We start from the raw sequence: 22,140 nt of genomic DNA on the forward strand, positions 1-22,140 counted from the left end.
TTTCTCTCCATTTCCCTTCATCCCTACCCTTCTCAGTGTCCTAAATATATGTCTAGTCAGTTTCTGATCTTGCTCCAATGATGTGGATTTCGGCAGGAGTTTCTTCAACGTTGTGGGCTACGCTGTCACTCAACAGCTGTCATGCTGTTGAAGGCTTCGTTTTTGTGTCTACGGATGCTGGAACCTCGGGCAGAGACTTAGAAGCAGGGGGATGCAACCGTCCATGCCCACTGCCTGTTTTCCTGTAGGTACACAGCTCTAAACTATGGTTTCTTTTTCAGTAATGGTCACTAGAACCCGTTTGCTACAAATTAGGTTGTAAATGTGTTAGCCCTAGACCCAATGTTTGCTAATGTCTCTGGGAACAGACTTCTAAGCCTCTTTGGTACCGCCAAAGGGTCTGTCCCTGATAATGACTGATGATGTTGAGCACCTTTCCATGTGCTTACTGGGTAATCACACACCTTCTTCCGGGAAGCGTGTTTTCAAATCTTTGGGTGATTTTTAATTGCTTCTTATTGACTCGTAAGAATTTTTTTTTTGAAGATTTTATTTATTTATTTGACAGAGAGAGAGATCACAAGTTGGTAGAGAGGCAGGCAGAGAGAGAGAGAGGGGGAAGCAGGCTCCCTGCCGAGCAGAGAGCCCGACACGGGGCTCGATCCCAGGACCCCGAGATCATGACCCGAGCCGAAGGCAGCGGCTTAATCCACTGAGCCACCCAGGCGCCCCGACTCGTAAGAATTTTTGACATATTCTGAATCTAAGTCTATAGTCGAAGATAATATGCATTGTGACTATTTCCTCCCAGTTATGCATTATGAATACTTTCATCTGTGGTTTGTCTTATTACTTTTTCAAATGGCATTCTTTGATGAGCAGAAATTTTTTAAATTTTAAATTTTTTAAATAAAAAAATTTAATTTTTTTTTTTAAAGTAGGCTTCCTGCCCAGTGTGGAGCCCAACTCAGGGCTCAAACTCATGGCCATGAGATTAAGACCTGAGCAGAGATCAAGAGTTGGACATTTAACCAAGTAAGCCACCCAGGCACCCCAGAAATTTTTAATTTTGATTAAATCTATCAGTTTTGTTTTGGGGGGTTAGTGCTTTTTTGTGTCCTAAGAAATTATGCCCACTTTTGGGTTATGAAGACATTTTCCTCTGTGTTTTGTTTTGTTTTTTAAGATTTGAGAGACAGCGAGCTTGAGCTGGGGGAGGAGTAGAAGGAAAGAGAGAGGGAGGGAGGGAGGGAGAGAATCCCAGACTCCGTGCCCAGCATAGAGCCTGCTGCGGGGCTCAAGCCCATGATCCTGAGATCGTGACCTGAGCTGAAACCAAGAGTCAGACGCCTAACCGACTGAGCCACCCAGGGGCCCTGAGAACAGACATTTTAACAGTATTAGCATTTCTGTCCATTCATTAGGTATTCGATATCTATATGCGAAGTTGTGCACTTGTCAGTGTGAAGGTCTTGCATAGCTTTTGTTCAAACTGTTTTTGTACTTTCTGCTGCTCTTATGACATTTTTTCATTATATTAAATCTAACATTTAATAATTATTTCCAGTATACAGAAACGTATTGATTTTTGCCTGCTACCTCTTGATCTTGATAAACTTGTAGTATATATTAGTATATATATATATTAGTGTATATATTAGTGTATATATATATATGTTAGCTTTTTTTTTTTTTTGTAGATTAAGAATTTTCTACATATCCAGTCCTGTTTTCTGACCAAAAAAAGACAGTTTTATTTCTTGCTTTTCAATCTTCAGGCCATTTTTTTTTCCTTTCCTCACCATACTGAATGGTTATAAACTCATTCTAAAAACCATTATAAAAGCTATTTCTTATAAATACTCCATTTCCCCTCCTATATAGGTCTGTCCGGGCTTCTGGTAACTTGGGTCTTCTTGGAACTATGCTCATCTTCATTCCGCAGATAGAAATACCTCCCCCCCCCCCATTCTCCCAGTTTCTATGAGGAGGGATTTTCTCCAAATAGCCCTAGCTAGTTGAGTTCCCTGGCTTGAGTTTGGGTTAGGAGCGGGGCCCCAGTATCCCAGCCCCTCCTTGGAAGGCGGCCTGCACGCAGGGAACGGGCGTCCTTGACCATTGGCAGCCGTGCAGGAAGCTCGGTGTTGAAGGGTCGTCCCTGTGAGAGTGGGTGACCCTTCCCAGACCGGACCAGGTGAGTGCGTCTGAGCCCTCTGGGGTTCCGTTAGCAAATGCTTCCGCCCCACAGTCTGACAGAGCCTCACGATGCAGCTGCACACCGGCTCTTACCTGTTTGAACCCCCACTAATGACCCGGTTTATTTCGAGCTCACAAGGGAAAGAGGGGAGCCGTTTACTGAAACCACCCCTGCCCCGCCCCCCGCCCCAGTCTGTAAGTGCAGCTTCTGCAGCGACTGCTCATTAACTCAGTTAACTGCAATTAGTTCCTTCCCCAGACAAGACTCGGAAGTGTGTTACAGGCAGCGAGAACGGCTCCGGACTTCTTCTCTTTGATAAATTTCAAACATGGCCACTAGAGACGGAGAGCTGGTGGGGTATAAAAACCTACGGTGTGAGTATGTGGGGGCAAACACACAGGATGAGGGGCAGTGTGGGAGAGGTGGAGAACACAAACGTGGCAGGGAGACCACCTAGGTCAGGAGACCGTGTGACTGTGGGCAGGTTATCCCCAGCCTTGCTGCGTCTCAGTTTTCTTATCTGCAAAATGGGTTGATAGGAGGATAGAGTTTATTCATTTAAACCCGCACACAGCACCTGGCGCACAGCATTCCATCAATGTCATTATTATTATTCCTTATGGAAGCTACGTGTACAGCTGCTTTAGAGAAGGTGTCAGGGAAGGGAGCTGTGGGAAGAGAAAGGAGGAAAGATGCCCAGGATGTTGTTGGGACTTTACTGATGTACCAAGGACCCAGAAGACTGAGAAGTCTGGTTCTGGTCTCCTTGCACCAACCTGGCTGCTGACATTTGGAACTAACGTCCGTGAAAAGCAAGGTCCAGCCTGGTGACCGCCGTGGGCACCTCCATGGGCAGTGGGGTGCAGCTCAAAGTCCCCTCACACCACAAGTTGTTGGATCCTGGGCAAGCCGTCCGATTCTCTGTGGGAGGAGAAAGGTACCCGCCCCTACCTGATGGGCGCTGTGGCACCCCCCGGATCAAAGTGCACAGTGAGTCTGTACTCTGGGCGAGGCCAGGGGCTGGTTCTCTGACCCCGAGCGGTCTTGTTACTGTGCCCTCAACCCAACTCCTGCTCCTGCTCCCTGCTGGGCACCCAACAGGACCGGCATGAAATACCTACCGGGTGTCGGGCAGCAGCTGAAGCTTGTGCTACGCTCTCTTTAAGTGGACTTGACAGTGCACGGAAGAGTTTTCCAGCCCTGAGTTGGAAGGAGGATGTGCTGTGTCTGAATCGGGGGACAGTGAAGCCCCCCATCTCAGACCTGCTGACTCAGTAAGAAGCACCCAGGCACCCACCCTGGGACCCGCTGGCCAGCCCCAGGGCAAGGGGGCAGCTTACAGCTGGACCCCACTGCGCTTGCAAATCAATTCAACACGAAGAGCAGCCGAGGCCTTTTGCCAACACGGTGTGTCATGTTTATTGGGCGAGTCACAGTCAGGTAGAACATAAGGAAAGACCGGATGACGCCAGTAATGTCAGGAAACAAAATATTTAGCATTTCTTAAGTTGCAAATTTTGCATTCCGTTGCAGCTGAGGGATATAAACGGGCAGTTCGTGGACATAACCGCAATTTATTTTTAGCAACAAGAAGCACAAACGTTTATTGAACCGATGACTTTTAGGACAATAAGCAAAAACAAAAACAAAAACAAAAACAAAACAAAAAACTATAGTTTCGTGTAGCTAAGACAGGAAAATCATTTATACAAACGAAACGGGTACAAAATACATTATAAAGAGAACACACATACAAAAGTCATTAGGTTGCTCAAAGAACAAGGATGTCACAGGCCACCACATGGGGAGAACACGGGTGTGAATTCATTTCAGTTATGAAAGTATGTCCAAAGTGTGAGTTACACATTTACTGAGGTAAAGGCACGATCACTTCAACATAGTTAATGGGGAAGAATCCGGACTCCCCGTGTAGCAAGCCCTCATACCAGTTTTCATCTATTTGATTGGTTAACGTAATGATGTCCCCTTCTTTAAATCCCAGTTCTCCTTGGTTTTCTGGCTCAAAATCATAGAGACCACGACAGCAGGGCTGGTCCATGGGAACGTTAGAACCTGTCCACATTATATGGAGACAAAAAGCACAGGTTAATGGGACACATTGTCCCTGGAGGAGTGGGAGCCGGAGAGGTCATGCGCAGCGCAGCAGGGCCCCGGCTTCCTCCCCACAAGGCCAGCTCGGCCACTCACTGGTGCTGAGCTTGCGGCGTCTGCCCCAGCTGCTGCCAGCCCCAGGACGCCCTCGCTGACCTCCCAGGCCCAAGGCTTTTGGCTCTTCCCTTGGGTGCTCCCATCTGGAGGAGTCAGGCCCAGCCCACCTCCCCAAAAGCAGCTCCTCCCCTCGGCCTGGAGCCCGAGGGAGACACAGAATTCCAAGGCCCGACCCCTATCCTCAAGGAGCTTATGGTTTCTTTGTGGACACCAGACAGTATGTGTGGGACATTTAAAGGACACAGATGAGATTTAAAGGACACAGATGAGGTGGAGAATCACTTGTAGCTCAGAAGCTCAGGGGAGGAGGCAGGAAAGGCCTGGGTGGTCGGGACATCTTCCCGGAGCTGGTGACCAGGAGCTGGAATGAGGCAGGGCGTGACATGGGAGAGGACAGACAGACTATTCACAGAGCAGCCTGACGCGCTGGGCTCCCTGTGTGAAGCCAGAAGTTCTCGGAATAAGGTTTTTCAAATAGTTATTTTTTAATTTCAAAACTAAAACATGGCAATAGTAAGAAAGGGTTGGAGGAGAGAAGGAAAGGGAGGGGGAGGGGGGAGGAGAGGAGAGGAGAAAGGAGGGAGGGAGGGAAGGAGGAGAGGGGGAACTAGGGAAGGGGGAGGAAAGCACGTACAGTTGAGAGAAGTCACCTGCAACCCACTAACCCGGAGCTAACCAATGTTAAATTAACATTTTGGTGGAGAAGCTTCCAGACGTCTTGATGAACGTATCTGTGCATGTATTTACATAAATATATTCTTTTCATCAAAGAACATCCCTATACGTATTATTGTGAATCTCTTTCCAGAATACTTTCCATTGCTGACCAGCTGTCAACTCTATCGTGGGACACAGACACACTGTCGTGCTATGACACCTCCTTACTGCTGGATAGATAAGGTCCTTCCTTCCCTTCTTTTTCTTTTGTTCTCTCTTGGCTTTCCTACAGAACTCTTTGGAAAACATCCTAATACAAGTTTATTTACGAACATGCACTATCAACACCTGAAGGTAAACGTCAGAAGGGAATTTACTATTCATAGGACAATTGTCCTAAGACTTTAAACATTTACTAACAACTTAATTTGTCCATTGTGTTTTGTCTTAAAAGTTTCAGGAGCCCCTTATAAAAGGTCATAAATATTTTTTATATGTATCATGTTTTCTTCCATTTGTTTCTGGAGCGTGTCTTGGGGCTGGAGCAGGGAAGGGGGTTTCTGGCACACAGAGAGAACACACAGAAATTTTAATCTGCACAGTCAAGCTCCTCACCCTTTCCATCCCTAGTTTCTCCTCCACATTCATTCAACCAAATGCATCCCAGGAATGATTTAATTTCTTCATGTGAAAATTTTTACTCTTAATTCCACTGAATTTTGGCCAATAGAGGCATTATTTTTGAGGAGACTGAAGCAGTTATCTCAAAGACAACTCATTAAAGGACCCATTATTCCTCCACTGACTTCAAACACTGCTTTTCTCTGTCATATATTTAATGATCACGTGCACTTGGACGTATTTCAGGATTTTCTATTTTTTCCACTAATCCACTTAGGTAACTAACAATGTATCACTTTAAATATTGTAACTTTCAGTGTTAATAATTAACAAGGTAAGCTCCTCATTTCCTAACCTCATGAAATCATTCCCTGGTAAACTTTGGTATTAATGTATTGAGTCCCCCCCCCCTCGAAATTTCATTTTGGGGGGCTCCTGGCTGATTTGGTCAGTAGCGCATACAACACTTGATTTCAGGATAGTGAGTTCGAGTCCCATATTGGGCACAGCAATTACTTAAAAAAAATCTCATTTTGATTTTAAATGGATCATATCTTTTTACTACTCTTTTTTCAGAGATGTATTTATTTATTTGAGAGAGAGGGAGAGCATGAGCAGGGCGAGAGGCCGAGGGAGAGAGGGAATCTTCAAGCAGACTCCCCACCTAGTGTGGAGCCCGATATGGGGCTCGATCCCAGGACCCTGAGATCAGGACCTGAGCCAAAATCCAGTCACCCAAGCAGCCCCGGAATATGTTTAATGACCGATAACCACTGCAGGCCCAGCAGGAATGACTTTCTCGTGGGTGGTGCTTTTATCCTAGAGCTAGACTGAGTTTGTTACTATTTAAAATTTTTCCATCTGTATTTAAAAATGAAATTACTCCCATCTTATATTCTGGTCAGGCCTTGATATCAGAGCATGTCAGCTTTAAAAAATAAAACTTTTTTTTCTATTTTCTAAAATATTCAAACTTGAAGATTTGAAACAATTTGCCCCCAGTTATCTTGGCTTATGGATTTCTGAATGTAGAATGCTTTCTCAGACAGTTTATGATGGTGACGTAGAGTGTCTGGGAAGGAGAGGGGGTCATCCCAGTCCAGGTCACTATAGCCTCTCACGGGGACGTGTGGCCTCAGTGGTTCTCATGATTCCACATGGAGAAGCTGAGGCAAGAGGACGAGCTGAGCGGAGAGGCTGCCCTGGGCTGGGGAGGTGATGCCCCACCCAGACAGGTCAAGGGCATGGAGCACTGGTGAGTCCACAGCAGACACGACTGTCCCAGGGAAGATGGAGCTGGAAGGAAGCCAGCCCCGCCCCAGGAAAACCACACCCCCTGTCTACCTGGCAACCACCCCAGGGGCAGGGGCCCCAGCAGAAGGCCCAACAGGCCATCCAGAAGGAGACCAGGGAGGTCTCCACACCATCCACAGCCAACTCCTCATGACTATTTCTTTGGTCACACCAGCACAGTAAGGTCTGCAAAGGTGGGAGGCGGTGTCCCAGGTCGAGATCACGCCAGGTTCATGGTTCAAGTCCTCTAGGAAGAGCATAATCCCTGCACAGGACTGAACTATCCGCGCACGCCGTCTCACCCTTGCCATCCTGTTTTATGTTTTCTGTTCTTACTTCCTTTTTCTGATTTTATGAAACATCCTTCTTTCTCTATCTCTTGACTTTGAGAGTTGAAACAAGTTCTGTTCAAGATTATGTTCCTTCCTCACCAAACCTTTCATGTCCCCGGAAAAAGAAGAGAAATTTGGGTATTTCTCTGGTTGGTCAAATGAGGAGCCCCTCAGCCCTGGGCAGCAGATCCCTGCGTGGGGCCCATTCATTTCTCTGACAGGTGGGGCGGCCCTCCTTCAGGGCCAGCCCCACTCCTGACCTTCCCAGCACGCTGTCCACACCTGGGTGGGAGTGGGAGCCAAGCCCCCCTTCCCTTGCAGGCTGTTTATCAGTAAAGTTCCCTAGTAGAGCTGAGATGACCCCTTGTCTTCCTGTCACAGTGACTCTCAACATGACGGCTGACTAACAAGCTCATTGCTTTTAGTCAGCGGAACCCTGGACCCAATGAAATCATGAAGCTCTGACGCTGGGACCTGGGCCTCAGGATTTTTAAAATTTCTCAGGAGTCTCCAGGGTCCAAGGGAGGTTGCAAGTCACCCACCTACCGGCCTTCCCTTCGGTGCACTTTCTTCAGCCAGAGCTTGGGAGTGTCGAGGAGCTTCAGCGGGTGGGGAAAGGGGAGCGGACCCACTTCTCCCTCTCCGAAGAGGATGCTCCTTCCCATGTGGTGACTTAACACGGAGAGGAGCCTTTCAGAACCTGAACCCACGTGCACTATAGTCTCTAGAAGGCAGGCAATGTTTCTAGCACCTGGATGGCTCCTTCCAGGACACACCTCCATCCCATCCCAACTTCCTATATTCCTTTTGTCCTAACGGTGGCCATGGAAGGACTTCAGCACGAGGTCCAGTTCATTATCTTGCATTTGAACAGAACAACGTTCCATCGCTTCAGAGCACTGGAGACTGAGTTTAGCCTGTAGAATTTTCACTTTCCTTTGGAAAGGCAATGCCTCGCCGGGTGAGCTGGGGCACTGAAAATCCACGCCAACCCGGACTGTTGAGTCGAAGTCAACTCTATTAATGAATACCAGTTGTGATGTGGTCTGTAAAAGTGGTCACTGGCCTTACAGCATGTCCTGCCCTCCCAGCACACTGAAGAGGGAGATGGAGTCAGGTGCCAAAGCACACGGTCGTCTTGAAGAGATTTCCTTGAACAGGAAATGTCGGTGCTGGAAGGGTATCTGGTGGCCGTCCATGGACCGCTCTCTTTTTGAAGAAGACGCAGTGATACCTCCAAGAGGTCACAACAGCCTGGCCCCCGGGCTAATGGCAAAGCCGGAACCAGACGCCAGGGCTCCCGGCCTGGGATCTACCCTGCTGACGTCACGTCTTACATGGTCTGTGCACTGCTAAGGGTCGCCAAGACATTTTACGGGCTATCACACTGACCAAGGGTCTAACAACATAACATTTTTTTCCTCCCGTTGACTCTGCAAGCTACCTGCAGTGACTAAAATCAATGCTGAATGGCAGGCACACACTCCCCCTGCCCACCAGGCAGCGGCATGCGCCTACGTGTGCAGGGCTAGCACACACACTGAACAAACCAGGGAAAAGACACATCACTCACGTCTCACTTCATTTATTCTAGGCAAGGGACCATGGCCACACTGCCCACTTTGATTTTCTAAGAGCTGGAAAACGACCAGCGCTCATATCACACTCCATCAGCAAGTGAGCCCCAAACATGGCGTCTCTCCTGAGAGGCGGGGGGCTGGCGTCATGAGGCAGGCCACAGTTCCCTGACTCAGGCAAGGCGTGAGCACCTGCCTCTCCGGCCACGTCTGCGCAGCCCCCAGCGCCGCACGTGGTGGTACCAGAGCTGGGGTTGGCTGTCCTAGGCTACCCCAGCAGCAGGACGACATTCTGGAATATCGCCCAGTGCCTTTGTCGAGCTGGGTCATCTCCGCTGTTGGGGGCCTTCAGCCCAAGGACTGCAGCCTCCCTTCCTTGAGGGAGAGAGGAGAGCCTGCCCATGAACGACGCAGTCAATGCTGTAACTTCTAGGTTCCAAAATCACGCCATTTCAGCCACAAACTGGTGTGAAAGCCAAGGTTTACAGGCTTTCATGCCCAGACCAGAGCCAGGTGGTCTTTTATGAGATTTAAGAGGCAGAGAGACAGACAGACAGACAGACAGACAGACAGGCTGACTTCTGGAGTCCAAGGAACCAGGATGTGAAGAACCCAGAGCATAGAGATTTGATTACAAGCCGTGGAGAGGGAAGAGCTACTTCCTGCCACTGGAGAAGACCTACGAGATCTTTCTAGAGGCGGGGAAGGGGCTGGAGAGAGAAGAGCGTGGGCAAGAAGGTTCAAATGCTCCCCTGTGAGTCTACCCAGGGTGGGGGGTGGGGGTGTCTCAGGCTCCCACTGGAACTCTGGGAGGAGGCACGTCCCCCACGTGCTCCCAGCCAGCATGGCGGGGAGGTGTAATTACACAGGGAGGGGCCTGAGGAAGCCACCCCTGGCTCCCCATGACCTTGGAACACATCTCGAGTGCCCTCCAGAAGTGAGAAAGTGCTGTGGGGAAGGGGACAGCTGGACCAAAGATGGCCTGGGCGGGCAGGACACTGAGCCCCCACAAGCCAGAGCAGGGGCCTGGCCCACAGAGCTGGGCCTGGAGTGACAAACGATCCCAGCAGTGCGAATAGTTCAGCCCCAGACCAGTCCCGCTGCCTGCCGCCGTGACGTCACGCAACGTCCCCTGGCTTCCGGGCAGCATCCTGGGGCAGCGGTGTGCGGAGGAGCGGGTCTGCGAGAAAGATGAGCCGCCCTGACAGGGAGTCTCAACGGAACGGACCGGGTTTAAGTCCTGAACTGACCAAGTGATAAACGGCTAGTGTACTTTCTACTGGAAGAGACCGGGTTACCTTGAAATGGCAAGATTATGGGTTTTTCCACCATTAGAAGAGATGGAAAAAAGATTAATTTGTTTTCCTTCTTTTGGCCAACAGTAGAAATGGAAAAAAGATTAACTTGTTTCCCCCACGGCTCTAGATGGAGACTCATAAGCAAGTTCAGTTCACTTAAGAGAAGTCAAGCTTCTGCCCACCGAAGTGATAATGTAGAAGTTCCCCTCGCCACCAAAGAGGGGTCGGTGTCAGCGTGGGATGGAGCCCATGGGGCCAGGCAGAATGGGGGGGGGGTCCTTCCTCGCCAGACCAGACACAAACACCTGCACGGGAGCCCCAGCTTCCCACCATCGGAAGCCGGCACCTCTGCAGAAACCTTCCCGTAAGGAAAGATGAGTCCTACCCGCTGTACTGTCTCTGGGACACCTCGTTCCTTCTGTCCTCTGGGGCCTCGCCGCCGCTGCTCCCTGACCTTGGGCACACCTTGCCGGCTGAGGGGCAGCCCATGCTGTCCGGCAGGTGGCTCCCGCCCCCCGCCCCCCATGCTGCCTCCGCCCGCCTGCCCTGGCCAAGGGGCCCATGTTTATTTTCTCTTACTCCCGGGCCCTGGCGTAACGTAACATGAGAGCAGAGGTGGGAAAATCACAGTCTTCCTTGTGAAAGCACCACAACAAAGATTATTTTAACATAGAGAAAGGAGGGTCCCTGTTAAATATTTATTATTCAAGTCCTGATCCACACCATTAGGAGAAAAAAGAAACAAAGGAGACCACAGCACGGGAGTTTCGAGGGGGCCCGGTGCGCGGTGAGCGCGTACCCCGTCGGGAATGCACAAGAGACAGGGAACTCGTGTTCTCCCTAAGTATGTTCCCTGCCCTCTCAGCAATACTACGGCATGGTACCTAACAATACTGGGTCTCCTCTTATCATCTGAACGACACTGAAGTTCTGGGCGGTGCCCTTCCCCACCCTCCCTTCTGTGTCCCCAAGCCCCAGGGGCAGAGGCTCCTCACTCACACGGAGAGGCCCAGCGCTCTCCTTCTGCACGCCGTCCCACGGTCCCACCAGCAACGGGGATGACATCATAACCCTCAGTGCCAGGGCAATACTCTAAGTGGCTCCCGGACATCCGTGGCTTTACTCCGGTACCATGACTCCCCCCAGTTTGGTGGATGGAGGAATGAAGGCATTCCCAAGTTCAAAGCAACTCAGCAGTGGTGCTGAGATGTGGCCTCCATCTGCGTCCAGAGTCTGCTCTGGGTCTGAAGATCACTGGCCTGTGAGATTTTCCCCACTCAGCTTCTGAGCCAACCCAGGCCAGGGGGTGGGCGTGAGGGCAGGGGGCAGGGTCTATCAGCTGGGCTTCTGAGCCTGGCGTGCTCCGGGGAGCTCCCAGGCCCTGGAACATTCTTTGGGAGCGTTCTCTCCCACTGCCCTCCCTGGCCCTCAAAGGTCTACCAGGTCCCACCAGCGCCAGGGATGTCCTTTGGCTACTTATTCCCGGTCCTGCTTTCCTCGGCCTGAGCGCCTGCTTCGAGTGGGCGGCTCAGGCTTCAGCGAGAAAACAAAAAAACAAAGCAAACACAGGAGTCGACTCTAGGAGTCGACAGTGGCCACCAGAGTGAACGTGGCATCTGACGGCCCTGGGTTTCTGCAGCCTGGTCTGCTCCTGTGCTCCCCCCGCCCCTTTGCCACGTGCCAGGATGTGGGGCCAGTTCTCCGGGCTGGACTTACTCTGCTCCTGGCACTGACCGAGGTGGAGGGGAGAGGCAGGGAGAGGTCCGCGCGGCAGGGGGCACGCTTCTCTCTGTAGCACAGAAATCTGCCACTCTTCTTTGCTGGACTTAAACTTGCGTCCCTTCCAGACCCTCACAGGAGCCCCCCACTTGTTCTTGTCTGCTGGTGCTGCCTCTGGGGCCTCCATTCCCTGGAGACACCTGGGGCAAGGCGTCCCCACTGAAAAGGTAAGCTGTGACGCCCCCTCGATCCCCCACTCTTATGTTTTGGAAGGGAAGGGGGACAGAGAGAGACGAGAGTCATACGTCGACGTGTGTGCCCACCAGGAACAAGGTCTGGCGTCTACCAGAAGCTACTGACCTGAGGACGCAGCTCTTTGTCTTTTAGTAAATGCCCCAGACTGCTGTGCCTTTTGACTTTTTGTTCCTGCTTTGTTTGTTTGTTTGTTTAAGTCTTTCTCTTGCCTCCCTTGTCGCCGGGCTGTGACCTGTCACTTTCCTGCCGTCAGTGGGCCTTCCCGAAGCCGTCCCTCGTCCCTCGGCCTTTCTAATCTGCTGCTTGCAGTCTGCTGTAGGCTAAGAAATCAGATAACCAGTTAGGTCACAGGGACAGCCGCGGCGGGGGCGGGCTCTTGCTCGTGCCAAGCACCCTGCGTGCCCAGCACCTCCGATCGACATGATCTTAGGATAACCCCGTGCAGTCACGGTGATAACACCCGCTCTCTCGAGCGTGAGCTTGAGACCCAGCAGGAGGAACCAAGAGCCAGGATCTGGACCTCCCTGTGACCTCACAGCCCACCTAATACTGAGGCTGGCAGGTGACACCCGTCTGGGCCACGTAGGCTCCTGTTCTGCCCACTTCCTGGACGGACGTCTTGAAGTTCGGAGGTGCTTCCTTATCACCAATGCTACCCCCGTGGGGCTGCAAAGAGCCCCTTTTCATGGGTGGAGTTACCCCAGCTGGGAACGGACCCGAGCCTCCCTCTGGAGACTCAGGTGACCCTGAGAGCTGGCTGTACCTCACCACTGGACAACGGGGTAGTTCGCCTCTTAACCCGCTGGGACACAGACCGGATTCAAACTCTCCAGTGTTTGTCCGGTTCAGACTCCTCTCCAACATCCAGCGAGCGCTTACTCCCTCCTGGCCAGGTACCCCCCCTCAACCTATGAGATTTTGTTCAAATTGTAATTTCTCTTTTCCCAATCTAAAATCTCAAGCCCTTGCAGAACAATTATTTGGAAGTTAAGCACTTTCCCTGCAGCTGACCCAGACACAGCGCTGGTGCAGAATTGTAATCAATACCCCCAAAACCATTTTGTCCGTCGCCTCTGACAGGCTATTTTTGTCCACTGCTAATAAACTACATGGGAATGGCAGATCCCTGGTTTCTAGCTCTGGATGAGGTCACCCCTGGGCCCAGATTTCCTTAGCTGCAAATTTTATGCCTTAATCTGTGGTTAATGCTCTAGATTAAATGTCTGCATCCCCTCCAAATTCCTATGTCGGAGCCCTAATCCCCAGGGCAGTGGTATGGGGGGCTTTGGGGAGGCGATCAGGCCATGGGGGTGTGCCCTGGTGAATGGGACAATGCTGCTGTGTCAGGACACAATGAGAAGACAGCCACCCGTAACCCAGGAAGCGAAACCTCACCGGAAGTGGAATCTGGTGGCACCTTGATTTTGGAGCTCTCAGCCCCAGCACCGGGAGAAATAACTGTTTGAGCCCCCTGGGCTGTGGTACCCCGTTAGAGCTGCCCAAGCTCCCTAAGACAGGTAGTAAGTTACTAAGAAAAGTCTAGTAAAAGTCTATGAACCCTCTTTCTAGAAATAAGAACACTATATGCACCCACAGGAGACGTGACTTGTGGAAATCTCTTGTCGGGGGACTAAAGTTTACTCATTAGACTGTAATCTAAATTACATTAAATCTAAATTAAATAAGCAGGTGTGACTTGTTTTCACCGCAATCCCAACCCTCTACAGCTTACACCGGCTGCAGGAGGTGGGTGTGCGCAGGGAGTTTTGTGCCCTCCCCCTCGCACAGCCTTGCGAGTCCTGAGACGTTATCTCAAAAGCTTCCTGGGACCACGAGGTCCCGTGTTTGTGGGCTGCCTTTGCAGCTCCGAGTGAAGGGAGAGAAGACAACACACGGTGGCCTTAATCAGAGGCGACTTCCTGGCCCCACCATGTGGAGTTCAAGCTCGCAGATGGGTTTTGTCTGGCCTGCTCCCTGCTCTGTACAGTGTGACTTAGTTATCAATACTTAAAAATCAGGAGATTGCATGTAAGCAAGTGTATGATTTCTGGCTTCTCTTGAAAAATCAGAAAGGCCGGCTCTTCTGGGCCCATATTCCTAAGCAACAAACAGCGGCTCTTGGACAGGACAAGTATTCCATACGGGGCTATAGACTCACCCCTCCCCTTCTGTGCACCTGTCATGGAGGTCGGCTGTCAGCCACCTGGGGCCAGGTTTCTTACACTTGCCCGGTGTCTCTCCTCCCCATAATCTGGCACTGGGGTTTGCAGCTGGGGCCACACCCACGGGACCACTCCAGGGGGTGTCATTCTCATGGACTCAAACATAAAGTCCTATGGGACCGTGCCTTATAGCTGCCCTCTGCGTAATCCCAGGAAACATCGACTTCTACACTCTTTTTAAAAACTACGAGTCCCTATGTTAATCTTTAGATGAGGGCATTTCAAGTTTTCGCTTAGAGACCAAAGGCTTCATCACCGCAGAATATCAAAATGTTTCAATAGGGGGCATCTGAGATAATAAAATCACGCCGTCGCTTCAGCCAAGTAGCGTAAAATCCCCACCACTAAATCAGAAGTCACACCTTACAGCTTTCCGAAAACTCTTTTTACAGACTCTTCAGAAGAATTTCAGGAAACCATTCCTTGCCGGGAGAAAGCCTTCCTCTCTCAAGCTTCCTTGGGATGAAAAGTAAGAGAAGGACTCTTCCCCCTTCCTGAGCCAGTGGCTGCTGATCAACAGTAAGAATCACAGTTCACATTCCATCAATTGAAAGAAATATTTTTTTAAACAGAGAACACATAAAATGGTCAATCTGTGCACGTCTCACGTTTTTATGAAAGCTAAATTCTCAGGAGCTAGAACCACAGCAGCCCCAGCCCTGAGAGGGGAAGAAACTTGCAATGTGTTCAGTCCAATCACTTCATTCAGGGACAAGGTCAAATCCGCCCAGAAAGCTTAAGAAACTCACCCAAAGTCACACAGCAAATGAGTGCCAGATTCTGAACTGCACTACAGGCCCTGTTTACTTCTCTCCTGTCAATAGCTCTGACCCACCCGCCGCTGACAATATACAGAAATGCTTATGGGGGCGAGAGGGAAGGGGAGGGCTGGTGACTACAAAACAAATATGAAAACTGTGGGAAGGAAAGAGAAAAAGCAAGAAACAACCTGCCCACTGAGCGATCACCACGGTCGCTGCCGAGTGAAAATTTTCATTTCCTCTTCGGAAATTTAGGTTAAAAAAAAAAAAAGCATATATTTCTCTTTGGAAAGTGCTTGTCTTCTTCAAGTTGTGAACTTCACACTTGACTTTGGAATAAGCGTTTATTTTCTAATGTAATCCCAGAGATTTTTCTCCGACGAGGGGAATGACTCAGACTCTAGACACTACTTCCAAGCCCTCTTAGCAGTGTCAAGACTTCATATAAAAGTCTCTTTTATACCTGGAGGGAGTGAGAATGTCTTCGCAGAAGCCATTTGAGAGATTTATTTCGCCTCGCTCTGGAACACCCGTAGCGTGCACTTGGGACCCACACGTGTTCCCTTCCCTCGGCCCTCCTTGTTTTCAAAGTCGACCTCAAGCTGGAGCGTATGAACCCGGAGTTGGGGCTATATATAAGTGACACCCTCTTTAAGAACTTAAATGGGGGAAAGGGAAAAAACACTCATAAATAAAGGAGTTGATAAGAAATGCAAAGTATTCTTTTTCTAACTCCGTGACAACGAGGGGCCCCGATAACACGCGAGCCTAGGCTGCGACCTCCCATTCTGTTTTCTTCAAAAGCGAGGGTTTTATGGGAACAAGGCAGGCGCACGTTTCAGTCCGGGGGCTTTTCTTGGCCCCGCTGTCTCTTTGGGGACACAGGGGCAGCACACGCTGCTGAGACGTCCTGACCCCACGCGCACGGGCTTGGACGGGCTGGGCCTCCTCCGAGCCAGGGCTGAACTCGGTTCTGCCTGCAATCCATCATCTCAAGATGTGACCCCCACCCCTCACCCCCTCCCCTGCTCCTGGCTCACTTTACTCATTCTCTCAGGCAGCAAGAAATGTGCTATCAAAGAGTCCATCTCAGTCCCACGATGGAGTCTGCCTAATTGACGTGCGTCCTTTCATCTCCCTCTTCTCTGTTCCTTTAGAAAGAAATGATGAAGAAAATGTTCTTGGAATGCGTTCCTGGCGCAGTTCTGGGAGCTTTGCTTTAAATTGTTAGTGAAATGCTTGACATTTTTCCTTCACTTTATAAACACTATGTGCAAATCATTCAGGATCCTAATGGAAAGTAATTTCCCATTAATACGGGCTATAAAATGCCATTTTCTTTTGAAACCCTGCCCCAGAAACAAACAGTACAGGACCCCTTTTACACTCACAAATTCCACCCACAAATCACCGAAGCCCAATACTGGAGTCGGGGGCCAAAGTCACTGCCAAGGGCAATTTCAGAGAGGCAGCCGGGGAAGGGCAGCAGTGGACAGCCCACCCGTGGGACACCGAGCCTTCCGAAAAGACATCTTTTGCACATCTGTGATCTCTGGCTGACCATCGCTCTTCTAACAACTTAATCTGCCCGGGGCCCTAGCTACTGGCCAAGGAGGAGGGTACAAAAGCACTGACATGCGCGGTCTGGAAAAGAAAGCCAAGGAACTCACTGTCCTAGCAGCCCTTCCTTCGTCCAACTCACATGCATACAACAGGCTCCCTTTGCACCCGCTCACTGGCCATGGATCCCCCGTGACCGAGAATCTTGGAACTAAATCATTCCTAATGCTCTTGTACATTTTAAAATGTTCCCCAGTATTCCTTCTTAAGGATATAAAGTGAAAGATCTAGAAAGTGAAGGGTCCGGCTCTGCTACTTATTGTCTCTGTGGCCCTGAGAAAATCTCACTTAACCTCCCTGGGCCTCCACGTACGGGTCTGTAAAATGGGCACAATAACCACACGAGAAATGTGAAGGAAGTCTTCAGTACATTAGCTGGCCCATATGAAGCACTCGGTAAGTGTAACAGCTATTATTTGTTACATTAAAGTGTTACATTATTATTTGTTTCGGTTTTGTTTTCTACTGTTACCACTTCCTTGCAATATTGTCATGGCCATGAGTGGTCTGTGTGTGTCTGTGAGGGGTGTGTGTGTGTGTGTGTACGCCATCAAATAATATATACCTGGCATATTTCTGGCACTCAAAAAGACGGCATGCTATGTCCCTATGCCCTGAAGGGGCACTTCAGTTAAACTGCAAGTCTGAGAAGTCAAAGTTAGTATCGCTACAGGTCGATGAGGACACCCTCTGATCACAGGAGAGCTGAGTTTTCCCAGATAGCAGAAGAGAGCCAGGGAGCTGGGAGCTGGACCCTCGGTGCTGGGGTCTGCTAGCTGGGCTCCGCTCAGAGTGCGGGGAGGGCGGCTGATGGGCAGCCTGCAGTTGGACGCATTTTCCAAGTTTTTACTTAGTTTGTTTTTCTATCCAGCTTCTTTCCAAACAGAAATTCTGAAGTGGCTTACAATAATACACATATTCAGAATAGAGTGTTTCTGTACCCGAAGTCGAAAAGCAAAGCCACAAACACTAGGGAGACAACAGATTTTCATCCAAACGAGAACTTTTGAGAGTAAAAAGGGGGGGGGGGCATCACTGAAAACTAAAGTGACGGACACGGGACTATCTTGTCCCAAGACAATGAGGACACACGACTGCCCTGGTGGAAGGGAGGAGGGGCCCGTGAGGCAGCTGTGGTCCTGTCAACGGTCCCTGGGCTGGGCCTTTGCATCTGGCACTGAGCTTCCCGGCGGCCAGGGAAAACAGGCAATAAAACGTAATGCGCAATTTCATTAAAGAAGGAAGTATACCTTTTCTCGAGGACCATCAACTTTCCCATTATTACACTTTTTATTCAAATATTAAAGACGATCGTGAAGACAGGAAAATACTGCCCATAAATTACTACCCTTTAACCTGGTCTACACAGAGACGCTGATCTGCAAAACTGTCACCACACTACACTAACTATCCACTCAACTATCATACCATAAACATTTTTACGTTTCCACATAATATCCGTAGTAATGCATTTGGATAGCTGCATAAGGTCCTATCTGATGTTCCATATCTCCTTAACCGGTATCCTACTACGGACAAATACATATAAACAAACACCGGTCATCGGGTTATTTTCACACCTGGCTTGTCACATCTCTAGACAGTGCTGTAACAGAAGGACGGGTAGGCTATTGCTTAAATTATTTCCTTAGAATACATTTCCAGGAATGAAGCCACTGATAATGCATAAACATTTTCATTAATTTTGATAGACACTGCTCAATGGAATTCCCAGTGAGTCACCCCAAGGCTCGGCAAACTCTGGTCTGCAGGCCAAATAATGTTTTAATGGGACACAGCCTTGCGCATTCATTTTCAGATTGTCTACGGCCGCTTCTGACCGAGTTACAGGGCTACAAGAGAGGCCACAGAGCCCACGAAGCATAAAGGATTTACCACCTGACCCCTGACACAAGACATCTGCCAACTCTTAAGTCACCGTACTATGCATCCCCCCCAGCAGTGTGGGCACGGGCATGGGGCCACACTCTAGCAGAAACAAATTACGTGGGACCCCACAGAGTGGTCGGGGAGAGAGAGAACAGATGTTTGCTTCCTCAGCAAAGGTGTAGTATGTGTCTGCGGCAGAAGCCACAAGCTAACCACCAAAACCCACGCTCGCTTTCTTCCCCAGGAATATGGACCCGGCTAGGACGTGGCTTTCTGGCTTCCCTCCTCCTTCCCCAGCCTTTGCAGCGAGGGGTTGCCATCAGACCCTGCTCTTGCCAGGCTGGGAGTGGAAGTGAGGGGAGTCCTTTGGGGCCCATTTCCTAAAGAGAAATCTCTAGCCTGGGCTCCCAGCCTTGATCTCCACCTTCTGAACGGCTGTGTTTTGGAGTGTCCGTGGAGCAGTAACTACTACCTGACACAACCTAGTGGCAGCAGCGGGGTGTCCTCACCATCAGACATGGGGTGCGGAGTCGGTGGGCGGACAGTGATGAGAAGAAGCTGGTGTAACAGGCATGAAGGCCGCGGACCCTCGTTAGGGCGTGGCAGAACGTCTGGTGAAACTGTGGCCTATGGTAACTCTGAAAGCGTATCGCATACCAGTAGCTCGAAAGAAAAAAGCTGGATAGAACAAAACATTAGTGTGCACGAGCCGCAACTTGGTGCATCCAGTGAATTATTAGAAGAAAAGACAAGAACTGCCTGGTTTGTAAGCAAAGATACAAGGGAAGAGGGAAAGAGAGGAGGGAGGAGGGGTCCCAGCGCCTCGAGAAAACCGAACTGCTTCTCTGTCCCAAAGAACAGAAGACAAGCAAGCTTTGTTCCAGATTATTCCGAGACGCTACACCAAATGAAAGACGGAGTTCTGAAGCAAAGACGAAATGAAAGCCATTGCCTCCCCACCCCCACTCACCTACGACTGAGATGGCTTAAAGGCAGCCTCCAAAAGGTAAGGAAGCGTAGACAAGAAGAGCAAGAAAGAAGGTGGCCTTCCGGGCTCCGTCTAAGGACGGGACCTCGCAGGTGGTTACCAGCCCAGGAGCTGGAGGTCGGAAGCCCAGTAGGTTTCTGAAGGGGCCCGGTGTGAAAGGAAGCAGAGGCCTCACCGGAGAACACACCTGCCTCCCTTCGGCCTTGACGGACCCTCAAGGCCCCCAGGCGACAGCAAGCACAAGTCCCCCGGGGGCAGCTTTCCAAAGCCGACTTCCTCCAACGGGAGGTGAGGACACGGAAGAGATGAAGGACTCTTGAGCAGGCAAATCTGGGGACCCAGGGGACACAGGCCCAGGGAGGTCTCCTGCACCTTCCGGAGAGCAGAGCCAGGGTCTAACCAAGAAGCCTCTGCCACGGCCAGGGGTCCCCGCCACTCCATCTCTATGCACTGACCCTGGCCGTGCCCTTCCCATTGGCCCTGGTGTGGCCGCCCAGCTATGACGGCAGACCCCAGCTCTGCCACCACCCACGGTCCTCTGGTTCCGTTCTCATCCCTGGCTTGTGAGGGGGGCACTTCTGTCCCACCGGCTTAAGAGGAAATGTCTAGCCTGGACTGCTGTTCTTTCTCCCCTTCCCTCGGGCTGGCGTGGCGACAGCTAGGACAACAGGGAAGCTGCCTTCGCCCAGGCCCGGTGACTCCACGGACGCTGGGAGCAGCATCCACACGGACCAGGGCACGACGCAGAAAACCCTACCTTGTTCTGACTGCACTTTGGGGTCTTAAAAAAAAGACACTGGAATTATCCTAATACGAAAGAACTCTCCAGAGTACTATGCCTGGGTGTACTCTTGACGATATTTTAATGAAATCAACTTTATTCAAATAACTTTAAAGATTTTTTTTTGAGAGAGAGAGCAAATAAATTTAAATGAAATATTACATCAAAGATGTAAAATGAAAACTCATGCCACGTACCATAGAGAAGGTAACCGGGAGACTAATTATGATGGAAAATACAAAACTTTTTTTGGAGGGAGAGAGCGTGAAAGGGAGCGCGAGTAGGAGAGGGGCAGAGGGAGAGAGACAGACTCCTGAGGCCAACTCCGACCCCGGTGTGGCGCCCGATGCAGGACTCCGTCCGTCCACCCCGAGACCACCACCTGAGCCGAAATCAAGAGTCCAGACGCTTAACAGACGGAGCCACGCAGGCGCCCCAAAATAGACAATTTTGTTCAATTCAAGCTGGGTACTCCTGCCTGCAAAAGGCTTTCAGGCCGAGGCCTATCTTCTCTGCTAAAACCTGACATTAAAGACATTCCCATCTAAGTAAACACTGTGGGTTTCTCTCCTTGAATTCAGAATGATGAGAAAAGAATTGAGAAAAAAAATAATCGTCTTATGATATGATTCAAGGTTCTTTATGTCTGTGGCCCCTGGGTGCCCAAAGCCCCCTGGGACGACAAACAGCAGGGAGACATGTCCAGGGGGACACACATGCCGAATGACCCCAGGGGGGCTGGTGCTGACACCACGGGCTGAGTACGAGACGGCAGCCTGCCCTCCAATCTCGAATCTCCATCTGTCGTAAAACAGGTACTTTCAAAATTTCCAGGGAATGTTGGCAAGCGAGACCAAACACGGCTGGAGGGCCAGAAATCGTGAGGAATGTGCAGAACAGCTGAAAAGAGGATGCGGCAGATGGAAGATACGAAGCCCAGGGCAGTTCTTGACAAGGGATGCTCCAGAAGCGGGCCCCGAGGACGCCCGAAGCTCAGGGCCGGTGCGGGCCGCAAGCTGGATGACTGGCCAGCATTCTGGGAACAGAGCGGCCAGGTGAGTCCTCCCGCCCCAGGTCCACACCAAGCACCGGGAAGCCCAGGTATCCGCCTCCAGGAAGGAGTCACGAGGGCAGGGACCTGAACCAGAAAGCTGGGGCAGTGAGGACGCAAACACCCAGAAAACCAGAAGCCAATGCACCTCTCTCATCAGAGCACCCCTTCGTCCCTTACAGGGGTGTGAGGAATCTGGTGACTTATCAAATTACATGTTACAACTAAAAAATTTGACTAAAAAACTAAAAAACTGTGATAAGCAGAGTAATAACCATCTCCCCACCCCCCGCCCACATCCTAGAACCTGTGGATTCCTTCCTTGCGTGGCAGAAGGGGATCTGCAGATGTGGTTAAATTATAGACCCTGAGATGGAACGAGAACTGAACCATGTGGGCGGGCCCGGTTTTATCAGCAGTTATCACAAGGGACCTCAGAAGAGGAAGCCGGGAGGGTGAGAGTCAGAGAAGGCGATAGGACGATGCAAGCACAACTCAGACAGCTTGGAAGATGGTACACCATTGGCTTTGAACACGGAATGAGGGGCCACAAGCCACAGAATGCCTCTAGAAAGTTCTAGAAGAGAAAGGCAGAGAAGAGAAGGCAGCTTTCTAAAAGCCTCTAGAAGAGACAAGGTAATATCTTCTT

General features: G+C 50.4%; 1 protein-coding gene across 3 annotated transcripts in view; it reads right to left on the bottom strand.

Annotated features, from left to right (window-relative positions):
* Positions 1 to 3,590: 3,590 nt before the first annotated feature.
* SH3GL3 (SH3 domain containing GRB2 like 3, endophilin A3) overlaps positions 3,591 to 22,140 on the bottom strand; it is a 137,027-nt gene continuing 118,477 nt past the window's right edge. For 2 of the 3 annotated variants that reach the window (XM_046008794.1, XM_046008795.1), the window contains one exon: positions 3,591 to 4,270. In XM_046008794.1, coding sequence (XP_045864750.1) covers positions 4,065 to 4,270 — 206 coding nt within the window. In that variant the 3' untranslated portion in view covers positions 3,591 to 4,064. Of the gene's footprint in view, positions 4,271 to 12,283; positions 12,499 to 22,140 lie in introns of all 3 variants that reach the window. The other variant, XR_006818731.1, reaches the window with a different exon arrangement.

The sequence above is a fragment of the Meles meles genome, chromosome 6, assembly GCF_922984935.1.
Source record: "Meles meles chromosome 6, mMelMel3.1 paternal haplotype, whole genome shotgun sequence".
In the NCBI taxonomy this organism is placed as follows: domain Eukaryota; kingdom Metazoa; phylum Chordata; class Mammalia; order Carnivora; family Mustelidae; genus Meles; species Meles meles.